This window comes from Malaclemys terrapin, chromosome 7 (assembly GCF_027887155.1).
Source record: "Malaclemys terrapin pileata isolate rMalTer1 chromosome 7, rMalTer1.hap1, whole genome shotgun sequence".
Lineage (NCBI taxonomy): Eukaryota > Metazoa > Chordata > Testudines > Emydidae > Malaclemys > Malaclemys terrapin.
The window spans coordinates 128,369,428-128,385,540 of NC_071511.1; the positions used below are offsets into that span (position 1 = coordinate 128,369,428).

The following is a 16,113-nucleotide window of genomic DNA, read 5'->3' on the forward strand; positions in this document are numbered from 1 at the left end:
GCATTTCACAATCACCATCTCTGTCAGAGAGTTGGTAGTACATTCCTACTGCTGTACTCTTTATTATTCAAGCATGGGATTTCTATCCAGAAGGATTTATGACCCAGTCTGATGAATTTAAGATTTTTAATGTTATTTGACTCTGATTTCTTTCGCAAATAGTGCCACTCCCCCGTTAGCGTGACCTACTCTGTCATTCCTATATATTTTGTACTCTGTTATTACCGTGTCTCCTCCTTCCACCAAACTTTCATGATGCCGATTATATCAATATCCTTATTTAATACCAGGCATTGTACACCTCTCTTAGTATTTAGACTTCTAGCATTTGTATTAAGCACTTGTACATTTTGTCAGTATTCAGTTGTTTAGCTTCGGGTGTTACATTTAACTAGGATTCTTATGTTTGATTCTTCCTCACTAGCTTCTACCTATACTTTACCAACATCTTTCTTATCCCCTTTAATAGAATATAGTAATAAATTCATCCCTAGGGGCTGGAGGAATAAGCTGTTCCCTTGTCAGTTTTCACCCAGCCCTTAGTTTAAAAAAATCTACAACTTCTTAAATTTTACATGTCAGCAGTCTGGTTCCATTTTGGTTTAAGTGGAACCCATCCTTCCAGTATAGGCTTCTCCTTCCCCAAAAGGTTCCCCACTTCCTCATAAACCTAAAACCCTCCTCCCTACACCATCATCTCATCAACAGATTGAGATCCTGCAGTTCTGCCTCTCTCTTTCTGGTCCTGCATGTGAAAATGGAAGCATTTCAGAAAATGCTGCTGTGTAGGTCCTGGACTTTAATCTGTTACCTAGCGACCTAAACTTGACCTCCAGGACCTCTCTCCTACATTTCCCTATGTCTCTGGTACATACATATACCATGATCATCAGCTCCTCCCCAGCACTGCACATAAGTCTGTCTAGATCCCTCATGATAGAAAGAGGGTCTCCTTCTATCTAACTTCTCTCCCCTACAACCCACATCCTCCCTGCAGTTCTTTTCACTCTCCTTATCTGAGGTCCATGAAACTGGATTATGCTGTTGAATGGGGTTTATGATTAGCTGTATGCATTTGGTGGCGGGGGAGGGTTTAAGGTGTAGGGGCAGTGGGACTCTGCAGGGGCTTCCAGGTGAAGGTGGTTGGGGCTCAGCGGAGGGGTCTGGGTGTGGGGCCTCAGCATGGGGGTCTGGGTGCTGCGGGAGTGGGGCTTGGTGGGGTGGGGGTCTGGGTGCAGCTAGTTGGGGGTCAGTGGCATGGAGATCTGGATGTGGGGGCTAAGGTGGTGGGGCTCATCAGGGTGGGGGTTTGAGTGCAGGAAACTCAGTAGGGGGTGGTCTGGGTGTAGGGGGGCTCCAGATGCACAGTTTGAGGTACAGTGGGTGGGGTTTGGGTATGGATGGCTAGAGGGATTCTGGTGTACGGGGTGAGGCTTGGCAGGGGTTTCTGGGTATGGGAGTCCAGATGCACAGGAGTTGGGTGGATGAGGGAGCAGCTTGCCATACAGTGACCCCTCCCCCTGCAGCTGAGGAGCAATGGGGCAGGAAGCAGGGGAGGATGCTGAGCTTCCTGCAGCTGGGGGAGGTTTTGGGGGGTGGGTCTGACACAGCCCCAGCCACTCCTTGCAGAGGAAAAGGAAGTCCCAGACTCTCCTGCTTCGAGCCCAGCTGGGACTAGCAGCGGATCCCGGCTCAGGGTAGGAGCCACTGGCTGGGGTGTCCCCAGCCCTGCAGTGACCTCTCTGCCAACTGCTCTGGGTGCCTGAAACTATGTATCTGTGCAGCTAGGGAGTGGTGCGTGACTGCTGTTGCAGTTTCTCTTTGCTTCTCTGTCAGAAAGTCATTTTTCTTTGGTGAAGAAAAGAAATCTGTGAGGGACATGAATTCTGCACACACACAGTGGCATAGAACCCCACAGGAGTAATAAGTATGTGTACTATGAGCATATTGAGCCATTGCTCAACAAAGGCAGAGTTAAAGTTGCATTGGCATGTATCTTAACTCTGTATTTTCTAGTTTTCAGAGGTCAGAGTTTTGCTAAACTTGGCATGCTGGAAGGGTATGAGATACCTCTGGGCAACCTTAGTTCTGCATTAACAAAGTGGTTTTTTTTTTTTTTTTGGTCAGTGAATTACTTAGGAGTGGGGGGGTTGTTGTGTTTTTTTGTTTTTGTTTGTTTGTTTTTAACAGCAAGAAATTTTGTTGGTAAGAGTGGTTATTTAGGCATTTGTAGTTCACACTTAGGTTTGCAGTTGTTACAATGCTATGGCTAGGTAATAACAAAAAGACTTTTTCATCAGTGGATCTCAAAGATCTTTACATCATTACACCATTTTCAGATGGGAAATTGAGTCTCAGAGGTGTGAAGTGACTTGTCCAGGTTCACCCAGCAGGCCAGTGGCAGAGCTATTAATTAACTCCCAGTCCAATGGTCTTCCCACTAAACCGCACAGATGCTAGGTAATTCCTAATTGCCACTCCCAACCCCCAGTACTTTTTGTTATCATGGATGGGGATTATGGTTATGTTGGGAGTGTGTGGAGGGTCAGTGAGAGAAATCCCAGACATGGTCTATGTCCCCAAATCATGGCAGTTTTTAACTAAGCGCATGAGAGAAAACTGGTGTGTCTCTTCTTCTCCAGTCCTCTCCCCCACCATTCCCAGTAACATGTTGGCTCGAGAAGGGTGAAACGTACATTTCTGGCTCGCCCTCCTCTTCCTGTTCCATTAAGCCATTCATTGGTATTGTAAAAGCCATTAGCATGTAATGAGCCATTGCTCTTGTGCTGTCTCCTGCCCTATGCTGCTGCATACTCATATCGTAGGTGGTAGTTTACTGGAAAGTTGTACACCTCCTTGGTTATGTAGCCTGCACTGCACACTGATCTGGGCCCCTCACTTCCACTACCTGTCCCCAGCTGGGACTCCTGCCTCTGCCTCAGCCAACTTCCTCAGGCCCCCAACCCTCCCCCCCATTTTGAAACCAGAACCCTCCCCTATACACTCCGGCCAGTCTCCCTCTCCCAGAGGAATGCTGTGCACCGTAACTATTTATTTCCTGGATTTCGGATGTTTAAATGTGTTGGCTTAGGATGTCCCCCCTCTTGTGCCTCCCAGATCCTGGCTGACATAGGGGCCAAGGATAGGGATTCAGACAACCTGATAGGGGCAGCGTCTCTTAGATCTCAGGACACATAGGGGTCAGGGAAAGCCCGCAGGGGAAAGGCTCCCCCAGCTCTCAGCACACACAGAAGGGGAGAATTCAGGGCTGACATACCCCCTCTAATCCCCCAAGTTCCCTGCCACCACTCCCATCCTCTCCCTTCTCTACCCTACACTCCCATAAGGCACAGCAAATTTCAAGACAATCCAGGAATGTGTGTGGCTCGTGGACCACTTAGAAAAGTTGTCCTTTAAACAGAAAACTCTTCTAAATCTTAACTACAGCCGAGCTGGTACTTTGCTATAATATTGTATGAAATTTAATCATCAGCAACAATTTTGGTATATCCAGATCCAGCACAGAATAATCCTGAAAGTTTAGGAAGCTGGGAGAGGTGTGAAGTGGCCCATTCATTTCTGTGATTGTCTTGGCTGAACAAGAACATCGCATACAGATGAATATAGCCAGAAACAATAGTTCTGAGATGACAACTGCTCCAGTCATCTCTGTGGATGTTCCCATCCCCATCTCCCCAGTGCTCGAGAAACCTGTGATGTGCAGCAAGTTTGCCTGTTCTCAACTTCTCAGTAGCAGTGTACTCTTGATGCATGCTCCCAGCATACATGTCCTTAGCTTCCTACGCAGAGGGCAGGGCTTTGCCAGATGCTGGCTCCCATGGAAGGCAGAGAGTGGGGCTCTGACCTCCCAGAGGGAAAAGGCACCCATATCCCATGGGGGGACAGGGAGAGGGGCCAAGACACCCCCAGAATGGCAGGCCTCACCCAGACTCCAGCTTATATGAGGGGGCATAGAATATCAGGATTGGAAGGGACCTCAGGAGGTCTAGTCCAACTCCCTGCTCAAAGCAGGACCAATTCCCAACTAAATCACCCCAGCCAGGGCTTTGTCAAGCCTGACCTTAAAAACCTCTAAAGAAGGAGATTCCACCACCTCCCTAGGTAACCCATTCCAGTGCTTCACCACCCTCCTAGTGAAAAAGTTTTTCCTAATATTCAACCTAAACCTCCCCCACTGCAATTTGAGACCATTACTCCATGTTCTGTCATCTGCTACCACTGAGAACAGTCTAGATCAATCCTCTTTGGAACTCCCTTTCAGGTAGTTGAAAGCAGCTATCAAATCCCCCCTCATTCTTCTCTTCTGCAGACTAAACAATCCCAGTTCCCTCAGCCTCTCCTCATAACTCATGTGCTCCAGCCCCCTAATCAGTTTTGTTGCCCTCCGCTGGACTCTTTCCAATTTTTTCACATCCTTCTTGTAGTGTGGGGCCCAAAACTGGACACAGTACTCCAGATGAGGCCTCACCAATGCCAAATAGAAGGGAATGATCACGTCCCTCGATCTGGTGGCAATGCCCCTACTTATACAGCCCGAAATGCCGTTAACCTTCTTGGCAAGAAGGGCACATTGTTGACTCATATCCAGCTTATAATAATAAAAAAAATAATAATTAATGGAGATATCCCATCTCCTAGAACTGGAAGGGACATTGAAATATCATCCAGTCCAACCCCCTGCCTTCACTAGCAGGACCAAGTACTGATTTTGCCCCAGATCCCCAAGGGCCCCCTCAAGGATTGAACTCATAACCCTGGGTTTAGCAGGCCAATGCTCAAACCACTGAGCTATCCCTCTTGTCTGCTGTAACCCCTAGGTCCTTTTCTGCAGAACTGCTTCCTAGCCATTCGGTCCCTAGTCTGTAACAGTGAATGGGATTCTTCTGTCCTAAGTGCAGGACTCTGCACTTATCCTTGTTGAACCTCATCAGGTTTCTTTTGGCCCAATCCTCTAATTTGTCTAGGTCCCTCTGTATCCTAGCCCTACCCTGCAGCGTATCTACCACTCCTCCCAGTTTAGTGTCATCTGCAAACTTGCTGAGAGTGCATTCCACGCCATCCTCCAGATCATTAATGAAGATATTGATCAAAACCGGCCCCAGGACCAATCCTTGGGGCACTCCGCTTAAAACCGGCTCCCAACTAGACATGGAGCCATTGATCACTACACGTTGAGCCCGACGATCTAGCCAGCTTTCTATCCACCTTATAGTCCATTTATCCAGCCCATACTTCTTTAACTTGCCGGCAAGAATACTGTGGGAGACCGTATCAAAAGCTTTGCTAAAGTCAAGGAATAACACATCCACTGCTTTCCCCTAGTCCACAGAGCCAGTTATCTCCTCATAGAAGGCAATTAGGTTAGTCAGGCATGACTTGCCCTTGGTGAATCCATGCTGACTGTTCCTGATCACTTTCCTCTCCTCTAAGTGCTTCAGAATTGATTCCTTGAGTACCTGCTCCAAGATTTTTCCAGGGACTGAGGTGAGGCTGGAAGTGGGGGGTCAGATCCAATTAGATAGGCAGAGGCCCCTCAGATCTTGGCACAGGGGAGGCAGGGGGAAGGGCTTAGAGATCCCCAGAGGGGCATGGTTCCCCATATCCTGACTCTCAGGGAGTGGGGGCTCAGCCCTCTCAAAAGAGGCAGCTCGCCTAGATCCTGACACACTTGGGAGGGGAAAATATGGGGGTAACAAGTGCCTCTGCCTGCAGAGTGTAACCACTGAGTTTGTGGGTGATGGGTGTGCAGTTGAATGGACACAGCTCAACTCTTTTCTGCTAATAATGTTATGATTTTCTTGCTCCTCCAAAGGCCTAGTGTGTGACAAGCACTGTGGAGATAATTCTGAAGCGATTGAGACCCCAGAGTGATGATCTCAGCCATGGCTTGAGCCCTATCCTTGGGCAACAATACATTGATTAAAATTAACAAGCCTTCAGGAAACTTTTTTCCCTACAGGGGATAGTATTCTGGGAACCCTTGGTCAAATGATCACCAATTAATTTGAGTCATTAACTCTACCCCTGTACCCCCAAATGAAGCACACCAAATTTCAAGGCAATCCAAGTAACCATGCAGGTTTTAGAGCACTTCAAAGAGTCAAGCTTTAAACAGAAAGCTGGTCGAAACCTTAACTCTAGCAGACCTGATGGTTTGCTATAATTCCTTCCTGCAATGATGGTGTTCAGTCCCTTGCACTTGGTATGGGTTTTCCATGAACACTTCGTAAATTCTCCAAATTTCCTTTTCAGGCTGGTGATCCAATCCAGACCTACTTTGCTGCATCATCTGTACTGAGCACACTAAGACAGCCAGTGGGAATGGGTGCCAATGGACTTTGTATTGATGGGAATCCTGCTGGTGAGTGTGGTGATGGTAGCAGTTCCAGCTTTATTGAGGATGACATTTCCTACTGATATTTTTTCATGTCTCTTGTTCCCTTTTTTCAGGTTTCCTGGAGAGTAAAAGCACAAGCTGTACTCGGACCTTCACCAACCTGAGCAGCAGCTGCACCACTGATCCTACCCTGGACGCAGCCTCATATTACCATGACTTCACTATACTAAAGGTGCAGATTGTCTTCCCCACCCTCAGCAGCTTCTTGTACTGTGACTTGACATCCTGTTCTCCTGACATCAGCACTGTTTTGCCACTGCCTCTTCAGCTAATTTAGCTATTACTAAAGTAGAGCTCACTTGTGTGCAATTCTCAGGGTCTCCCAATCACCTTGGCCTGCCTTTCAGTACAGAAACTGATGTTAATGAAGGATTGTTTATTACTGTGAGCAGCCCATCCATTCCATTCTACGTTCCTATAGAACTCCTGGATCAAGAGCATCCTGTCTTGGTGACTTGCTGCTATTTAATGAATCATTTGTTTCTTCACCATCTCTTTTCACCTGTTCTCTTCAGGTAAATAAGATATCTCTTCACAACTTTTGTGGTGAAGAAACAAATGATATTTAAAAAATTTATTGTGGTTTAACGTAACATAAAAATGGTCCTACAGGGTCAGACCAAAGGTCCATCTAGCCCAGTATCCTGTCTTCCGACAGTGGCCAGTGCCAGGTGCCCCAGAGGGAATGAACAGAACAGATAATCAAGTGATCCATCCCGTTGCTCATTCCAAGCTTCTGGCAAACAGAGGCTAGGGACACCATTCCTGCTCATCCTGGCTAATATGCTCCATTAATTTATCTAGTTCCTTTTTGAACCCTGTTATGATCTTGGCCTTCACAACATCCTCTGGCAAGTAGTTGCACAGGTTGACTGTGCATTGTGTGAAGAAATACTTCCTTTTATTTGTTGTAAACCTGCTGCCTATTAATTTCATTTGGTGACCCCTAATTCTTGTGTTCTGAGAAATAGTAAACAACACTTCCTTATCTACTTTCTCTACACCAGTCATGATTTTATAGACCTCAATCATCTCTCCCCTAAGCCGTCTTTTTTCCAAGCTGAAAAGTCCCAGTCTTATTAATCTCTCCTCATATAGAAACTATTCCATACCCCTAATAATTTTTGTTGCCCTTTTCTGAACCTTTTCCAATTCCAATATCTCTCTTTTGAGATGGGGTGACCACATCTGCACACAGTATTCAAGATGTGAGTGTACCATGGATTTATAGAGAGGCAACATGATATTTTCTGTCCTATTATCTATCCCTTTTTTAATTATTCCCAGCATTCTGTTCGCTTTTGTGACTGCCGTTGCACATTGGATAGTTCTCTGAAAACATCCACTCACAATGACTCCAAGATCTCTTTCTTGAGTGGTAACAGCTAATTTAGACCCCATCATTTTATATGTATAGTTGGGATTATGCTTTCCAATGTGCATTACTTTGCATTTATCAACATTAAATTTCATCAGCCATTTTGTTGCCCAGTCACCCAGTTTTGAGAGATCCTTTTGTAGCTCTTTCGCAGTCTGCGTGGGTCTTAACTATCTTGAGTAATTTTGTGTCATCTGCAAATTTTGCCACCTCACTTTGTTTAGCCCTTTTTCCAGATCCTTTGTTAATTTGTTGAGTAGGACTGGTCACAGAACAGACCCCTGGGGCACACTACAATTTACCTCTCTCCATTCTGAAAACTGACCATTTATACCTACCCTTTGTTTCCTATCTTTTAACCAGTTACCAGTCCATGACAGCACCGTCCCTCTTATCCCGTAGCAGCTTACTTTGTGCAAGAGCCTTTGGTGAGGGACCTTGTCAAAGGCTTTCTGAAAATCTAAGTACACTATATCCACGTTTTGAGTCTTTTTTTCAATCTTCCCTCATAGGTCATGTTTTCTAGACCTTTCATCATTTTTGTTGCTCTTCTCTGGGCTTTCTCCAATTTGTCCACATCTTTCCTGAAATGTGGCACTCAGAAGTGGACACAATACTCAAGTTGAGGCCTAATCAGCACAGAGTAGGGCAGAAAAATTACTTCTCGTGGCTTGCTTACAATACTCCCGATAATACATCCCAGAATGATGTTTGCTTTTTTTGCAACAGTGTTACACTGTTGACTCATATTTAGCTTGTCATCCATTATGACCCCCAGATCCCTTTCCGCAGTACTCCTTCCTGGGCAGTCATTTCCCATTTTCTATGTGTGCAGCTGATTGTTCCTTCCTAGATGGAGTACTTTGCATTTGTCCTTATTGAATTTCATCCTATTTACTTCAGACCATTTCTCCAGTTTGTCCAGATCATTTTGAATTTTAATCCTATCCTCCAAAGCATTTGCAACCCCTCCCCGCTTGGTATCATCTGCAAACTTTATAAGTGTACTCTATGCCATTATCTAAATCACTGATGAAGATATTGATCAGAACCAGACCCAGAACCAATACCTGCGGGACCCCACTGGTTATGCCCTTCCAGCTTGACTGTGAACCTCTGATAATTACTCTCTCGGAACAATTTTCCAACCAGATATGCACCCACCTTATTGTAGCTCCATCTAGGTTGTATTTCCTTAGTTTGTTTTTGAGAAGGTCATGCGAAACAGTATTAAAAGCCTTACTAAAGTCAAGATATACCACATCTCCCAAAATCCTTTTTTGTGTCACAGTTTTCCAAAGTATAGTCTGCTATTCTGGAAGTGCATCCGAAGAAGTGGATTGTAGCCCACTGTGACAGGGTCGGTAGCTCACCGCTGTGGCGCCTCCTCCTGGCCGCTTCGGGGAATTAGTTTTGCGCCAGTAGAGCGCCCTCTTTGGGTGGCGTTCCGCCTGTCGTCTCGCCTCTGTGAGGTGCACGGACTTGCGTTGCTGCCGACGTCGGCGTCCTCTTCTGGAGCACTGCCCTCCGACAGTGTCCCTTTGTCCAATCACACCCCCTTCTGGGGGGGGGGGGGTAAACAACAGCCCCACACCTTCAAGTCCGATCCTCACCGTCTAGGATCTGGTGTGGTTCTGACCGGCCGCTCCCTGCGGCCCGTGGCTGTGCGTGGGGTAGCACAGCAAACAAAGGGGGAAAAAGGGGGGGGGGGACTCAGGCCCGCCCACTACTCTGAGTCCCGGTCCAGAGGCCCTCGTGTGACAGTCTCACTGTCTTCCTTCTCCTTCCTCCTCTGACTATCCCTCTGGACCGCTTCCCCAACAGCCCTTCACTACGCTAGGCCTCCTCCTCCCAGGCCTGCCGCCTAGCAGGCTATGGAGTAGGGCCTTCTCCCACTCTCTCAGGCTGGCCTGCACTGCGCTGTCCGTGGTGCTGGCCTCCCAGCTCTGGAGACAGACCTTCGCCTCTGAAGGCCTGGGACCGACTGACTGCTCCTGCTCTAGGCAGCCTTTTATATGGCTAAGCCGGGCCCTGATTGGCTGGCTCCAATCTGCCTTCTTATTGGCTCCCAGTAAGCCCTCTCCTGATTGGCCGCGCGTCTACGCAGGCGCCTAGGCCTGCCGCAGCCCAGTCTCTCTAGGTGTGGGGTAATCGCCCCACCACACACTCTCCCCCTTAAGAACCCTCCCGGGGGGGGGGGGGGGGGTATCCTAACCGGCCTAATGGCCTAGAGCACGGAAAAATGGACTGTAAGGTGGATAGAAAGCTGGCTAGATCGTCGGGCTCAACGGGTAGTGATCAATGGCTCCATGTCTAGTTGGCAGCCGGTTTCAAGTGGAGTGCCCCAAGGGTCGGTCCTGGGGCCGGTTTTGTTTAATATCTTTATTAATGATCTGGAGGATGGTGTGGACTGCACTCTCAGCAAGTTTGCAGATGACACTAAACTAGGAGGCGTGGTAGATACACTAGAGGGTAGGGATCGGATACAGAGGGACCTAGACAAATTAGAGGATTGGGCAGAAAAAAACCTGATGAGGTTCAACAAGGACAAGTGCAGAGTCCTGCACTTAGGACGGAAGAATCCCATGCACTGCTACAGACTAGGGACCGAATGGCTAGGTAGCAGTTCTGCTGAAAAGGACCTAGGGGTCACAGTGGACGAGAAGCTGGATATGAGTCAACAGTGTGCTCTTGTTGCCAAGAAGGCTAACGGCATTTTGGGCTGTATAAGTAGGGGCATTGCCAGCAGATCGAGGAACGTGATCGTTCCCCTTTATTCGACATTGGTGAGGCCTCATCTGGAATACTGTGTCCAGTTTTGGTCCCCACACTACAAGAAGGATGTGGAAAAATTGGAAAGAGTCCAGCGGAGGGCAACAAAAATGATTAGGGGTCTGGAGCACATGACTTATGAGGAGAGGCTGAGAGAACTGGGATTGTTTAGTCTCCAGAAGAGAAGAATGAGGGGGGATTTGATAGCAGCCTTCAACTACCTGAAGGGGGGTTCCAAAGAGGATGGAGCTCGGCTGTTCTCAGTGGTGGCAGATGACAGAACAAGGAGCAATGGTCTCAAGTTGCAGTGGGGGAGGTCCAGGTTGGATATCAGGAAAAACTATTTCACTAGGAGGGTGGTGAAACACTGGAATGCGTTACCTAGGGAGGTGGTGGAGTCTCCTTCCTTGGAGGTTTTTAAGGCCCGGCTTGACAAAGCCCTGGCTGGGATGATTTAGCTGGGAATTGGTCCTGCTTTGAGCAGGGGGTTGGACTAGATGACCTCTTGAGGTCCCTTCCAACTCTGATATTCTATGATTCTATGATTCTATGATTAAGCAACCTTTGTCCCGCAGCGGCTCGGCTTACCGGCTCAAAGTCTAGAAACTTAGCCCTTGTCACTGGGCCTTAAGGCCTACTGGCCCCAAAGTCCCGGAAATTAGTCTTTGCCAACGGGCAACCCGGCTTATCCACCGTCTCAGCGGGGGGGTCCCACCGAAACACGCTGAGGCTTACCGGGTCCGACGTACCAGTCCGTCTCTTCCCTTAAGCTGCCTCCTATCTGTTCCGCTGCTGGAGTGTCCCACGGGTCTCCTGATTCTCCACGGGTCTCGTGGTTCACCGCCTCGGCTGGTCCCTCCCGCAGTGAGGCTCCCTCTCGACCTGGAGAAGTCGCAGTCCTCGGCGGTTCCAGGAGTGTGGGCTGGTCCTCCACCAGGGCTTCCCGCAAGGGTTCTCCTCCCACGGCCGTCTGCCTAGGCTGGGGTATGTTCCCTCCTCTCACACTCTCTGTGCATTTGAGACACACCCCGTACAAGCGTGACGGATCCTCTGCCGTCAGGGCTAACTGTTCAGGGCCTCGGCAGTTGGATGGGAGCTTAACTGCCCCCTTGCAGACCACCCCCTGCGCTAAAGATCCCCCTCCTTGACCCGATTCTTCGCCCTCCTCCCCTAGCCTGGAGAAGAAATCGGCGTTAGTATGGGCCTTACCCGGTCGGTATAGCACCTGGAAGTCGTAAGGCTGGAGGGCAAGGTACCACCGCATAATTCTAGCGTTCGTGTCTTTCATGCTGTGGATCCATCGCAAAGGGGCGTGATCTGTGATTAATTTAAAACTATTCCCTAGCAGATAGTAACGGAGGGTGTTGATAGCCCACCGTACCGCCAGGGCCTCTTTCTCTATTGTTGAGAAGTGTCTTTCTCGGGGGAACAGCTTCCGACTTAAATACAGTACTGGGTGTTCCTCCCCGTCTACTTCCTGGGAGAGTACTGCACCTAGGCCGACTTCCGAAGCGTCTGTTTGTAGTATAAACTCCTTCGTGAAGTCGGGGTGTCGTAGTACTGGTTCTTGAGTGAGCCGTTCCTTGAGCGTGTTAAAGGCTCGCTCGCATTGCGTAGTCCACTGTACCTGTCGAGGTTGGGAGTTCTTCGTTAGGTCTGACAGGGGGGCGGCTATAGATGCAAAGTCTGGTACAAAACGACGATAGTACCCAGCTAATCCCAAAAACTGACGCACTTGTTTCTTCGTCGTGGGGGTGGGTACATCTCTGAGGGCTTGTACCTTGCTAATCAGGGGTGTTAGTTTCCCCCCTCCTACCGTGTATCCCAGGTAGGTCACTTCTTCTTGGCCTAAGTGACATTTCGCCGGGTTAGCTGTTAGGCCGGCCGCTCTGAGGGCTTGTAGCACTGCTGCCAGGTGGTGTAAATGGCTCTCCCAGTCAAGGCTGTAGACCACGATGTCATCTATGTACGCCGCCGCGTATTGGTCGTGGGGTTGGAGGATCTTGTTCATCAAACGTTGAAACGTGGCCGCCGCTCCATGTAACCCGAACGGCATGGTTACAAACTGGAAGAGGCCGAAAGGTGTAGGGAAGGCCGTCTTCGCTCGGGAGTTTGGCGTCAGTGGGATCTGCCAATATCCTTTAGTCAAATCTAAAGTTGACAGGTACTTGGCTCCTCCGAGGCGCTCTAACAGTTCATCCACTCTCGGCATTGGATAGGCATCAAAACGGGAGATAGCGTTGACCTTCCTGAAATCGATGCAAAACCGAGTCGTCCCGTCTGGTTTTGGCACTAGGACGATAGGGCTTCGCCACTCGCTCGTTGACTCCTCTACCACTCCCATCTCTAACATCGTCTCTACCTCCCGTCGCACTGTATCCCACATTTTCTTGGGCAGCGGCCGGTGGTTATCCGTCACCCTCTTCCCGGGGCTGGTGGCGATATGATGACTCATTAAAGTCGTCCGGCCCGGGCGGGCCGATAAAACGTCCGGAAACTTCTCTACCACCCGTTGTAGTTGCCCCCTTTGTCTAGGGCTGAGGCCTGACCCCAGCGTGGCCGGTCCGGGGTCGGGAAGGTCCCCTGCTAGGGGTCCAAGTTCCGAATCTGGGGTGGACGGGCCAATGAACATGGCTTCCCGGGTTTTCCAGGCCTTTAGAAGGTTAACGTGATAAATGCGGGTCTCTTTCCGTCGACCTCGTAATCGACTGGTCCCACTCGTCGGATCACTTCATAGGGACCCTGCCATTTGGCCAGGAGCTTCGACTCGGAAGAGGGCAGTAAAAGCAGCACCCGATCGCCTGGGGCGAACTTCCTCCCTCTAGCCCCTCGATTATAGAGGCGCTCCTGACCGGCCTGGGCCCGTTCCAGGTTTTCACGGGCGAAGGCCCCTAATGTTTGGAGTCGCTCCCGGAGTTGTAGTACGTATTGTGTGGTCCCAAGGACCCGCGTTTCCTGTGTTTCCCACTCCTCTTTCAGGAGGTCCAGTATTCCTCTGGGCTGCCTGCCATATAGGAGCTCGAAAGGCGAGAACCCCGTCGAGGCCTGTGGTACCTCTCTTATTGCAAACAGTAGGGCCGGCAACAAGGTGTCCCAATGTGAGGGGTCCTCCTCCACAAACTTCCGCAACATGGCTTTTAGCGTACCGTTGAACCGCTCTACCAAGCCATCGGTCTGCGGGTGGTACACCGATGTCCGGAGGGTCCGGATATGGAGGAGGCGACATAGCTCGGCTATTAACTTGGAGGACACATTGGTGCCCTGGTCCGTCAATATTTCCCCGGGTATCCCAACCCAGGCGAAAATCTTTACCAGTTCACCCGCAATGGTTGGTGCTGTCGCTGTCTTTAGGGGAACGGCTTCGGGGTAGCGTGTTGCGTAGTCCACGACTACTAGTATAAAGCGGTTCCCTGTCTTGCTTCGCTCAAGGGGGCCGACGAGGTCCATCCCAATCCGTTCAAAGGGTACCCCCACGACTGGCATGGGTACCAGGGGTGCAGGAGCTACCCCTTTCGGTCCGGCTCGCTGTCATTCTGGGCACGAGGCGCAAAAGTCTGCCACTTCCCGGTGGATGCCTGGCCAGAAAAACCGGCGGGCCACCCTCTGTAGGGTCTTCTCGCGTCCCAGGTGTCCGGCCCAAGGGTTTGAGTGGGCTAAGTGGAGGAGGCCGGCTCGCAGTCTCCGGGGGACCAACAGCTGGCGGAACGTCTCTCGGGTCTGGGGTTCCTGCGCTATTCGGTACAGGTGGTCCTGCCATACCTCAAAGCGGGGGCCCTGCGGAGTCCGTACCGTCCCGTCCCCCTCAACAGCAGGGTTGGTGGCTTGTTCCCAGGCTCGGCTTAGGGTTGGGTCTTCCCGTTGCTCACGTAAGAAGTCCCCGTCGCGCTCTAACTCTACCCGGGCGTCCTCCACCGAACGGGGTCTGTCTCCCGGACAACTCGCAGGGGTCTCCGCCGTCGAGGAGGTCCCCTCGCCGGGATCATCCCTTAGCCTGCTCCCAAGCAGCCCCGTTCCCGGTGCTATAGTCCTGTCTGGTCGGGGCTTGGGTGGCTGATATCTTAGGAGGACCTCTCCGAAGCCGGGCCAATCTCGTCCCAACACCACCGGGTAGGCCAGCCTAGGGGCCACTCCTACTCGGAGACCCTCTTCTCGGCCGCCTACTCCCATCTTGACCCAGGCTGTGGGATACTGGCGGATGTCTCCATGCACACACTGCAGGTAGATCGGGGGCCCCGAAAGATTGAGGTTCGGGACCAGCCCCTCTCGTATGAGGGTCTGACTACACCCCGAATCTACGAGGGCATTGGTGGGGTTCCCTTCAACCTGGACCGGGACTATCAATTTTCTTACCCCTTTCTGCCGTGCCCGTTGTCCGGCCATCCAGGCCTGCCCATAGCTGCAGTCCATAAAAGGGCAATCTCGCCGGAAATGTCCCTCTTGACCGCAGCCCCAGCACCTCTCTCGGGTTTCGGCTGGGCTTGGGCCTCCTCCGGGGGGGGCCTGTTCGCTCCGGGGGCTGTTGCTCCTTTCGAGTCGCCACCGGCAATAACTTGGGTCGGGGTTCAGGGTTGGGAGGTCTCGGGTGCCGATGGCTGTTGCCTGCCAGTGGTCCAGAGGCTCCCGTCCCACGAGGGTTCCCCTTCTCTGCGCCGCCCTTGCGACCAAGGCTCTCGGCTGCTCGGGGTGGTGCCTCTGCCCCCTCGGCGGATAAGTAGTCCTCCATTAAGGCCACTGCTGCGGAGAGGGTGGCCGGTCGATGCCGTCGCACCCAGGCCCTCCCTCCCGGGGGTAGGATCTGGGTGAACTGCTCTAAGGCTACCAGCTCCGCCACCTGGGGTCCCGTCAGGCCCTCTGGGTCCAACCATCTCCAGCAGTGGTCCCGGATGCGTTGGGCCACGGCGCGGGGTCGGGCCCCCGGAGGATATTGTTCTTTACGGAGACGCTGTCAGGTCTCTGGGCTAATGCCGGTATGGTCTAGGATGGCCGCCTTGACTCGGGTGTACTCGAGTGCTTCCCGGGGGTCGAGGCTCAGATATGCGGCCTGAGCCTGCCCCGTCAAATAAGGGGCTAGTAACGTGGCCCAATGTTCTGAGGGCCACCGGGCAGCAGTCGCCACCCGCTCAAATGTGACCAGATAGGCCTCTGGGTCATCCTCGGGCCCCATCTTGGTGAGGCGTATCGGTAGGGCCCCTGGGGTATCCCCCAGTCTGGTTCCCATGGGGGCGGCAGGGGTGCCTCCTGCCGGCCGTAACAGTGCGGCCATCTGTTGCACCAAATGTTCCTGCTGCACCCGCTGCTGGGTGGCCAACTCTCGGAGGAGCTGCTGCTGATTCTCTTGGTGCTGAGTCATCAGCAGCTGCTGCTGAGTGGTCATCTGCTGCAGCATTTGCATCTGCTGCTGGTGCTGCTGGGCCAACTGCTCTTGCCGCTTCTCTAGCAGCCATTTTAATAACTTCTCAGCCTCCATGTTGGGGTTCAGCGGGTTACTCCCGGTTCAATCCCCTCACTCTGGACCCCTTTGGTGGGTTCGGGTCTGTACCCACAA

General features: G+C 51.1%; 1 protein-coding gene across 4 annotated transcripts in view; it reads left to right on the plus strand.

Annotated features, from left to right (window-relative positions):
• TCTN3 (tectonic family member 3) overlaps positions 1-16,113 on the plus strand; it is an 83,695-nt gene that overhangs the window by 18,682 nt on the left and 48,900 nt on the right. For all 4 annotated transcript variants that reach the window (XM_054035127.1, XM_054035128.1, XM_054035129.1 and 1 more), the window contains exons 5-6: positions 6,274-6,382; positions 6,472-6,590. In XM_054035127.1, coding sequence (XP_053891102.1) covers positions 6,274-6,382; positions 6,472-6,590 — 228 coding nt within the window. The remainder of the gene's footprint in view (positions 1-6,273; positions 6,383-6,471; positions 6,591-16,113) is intronic.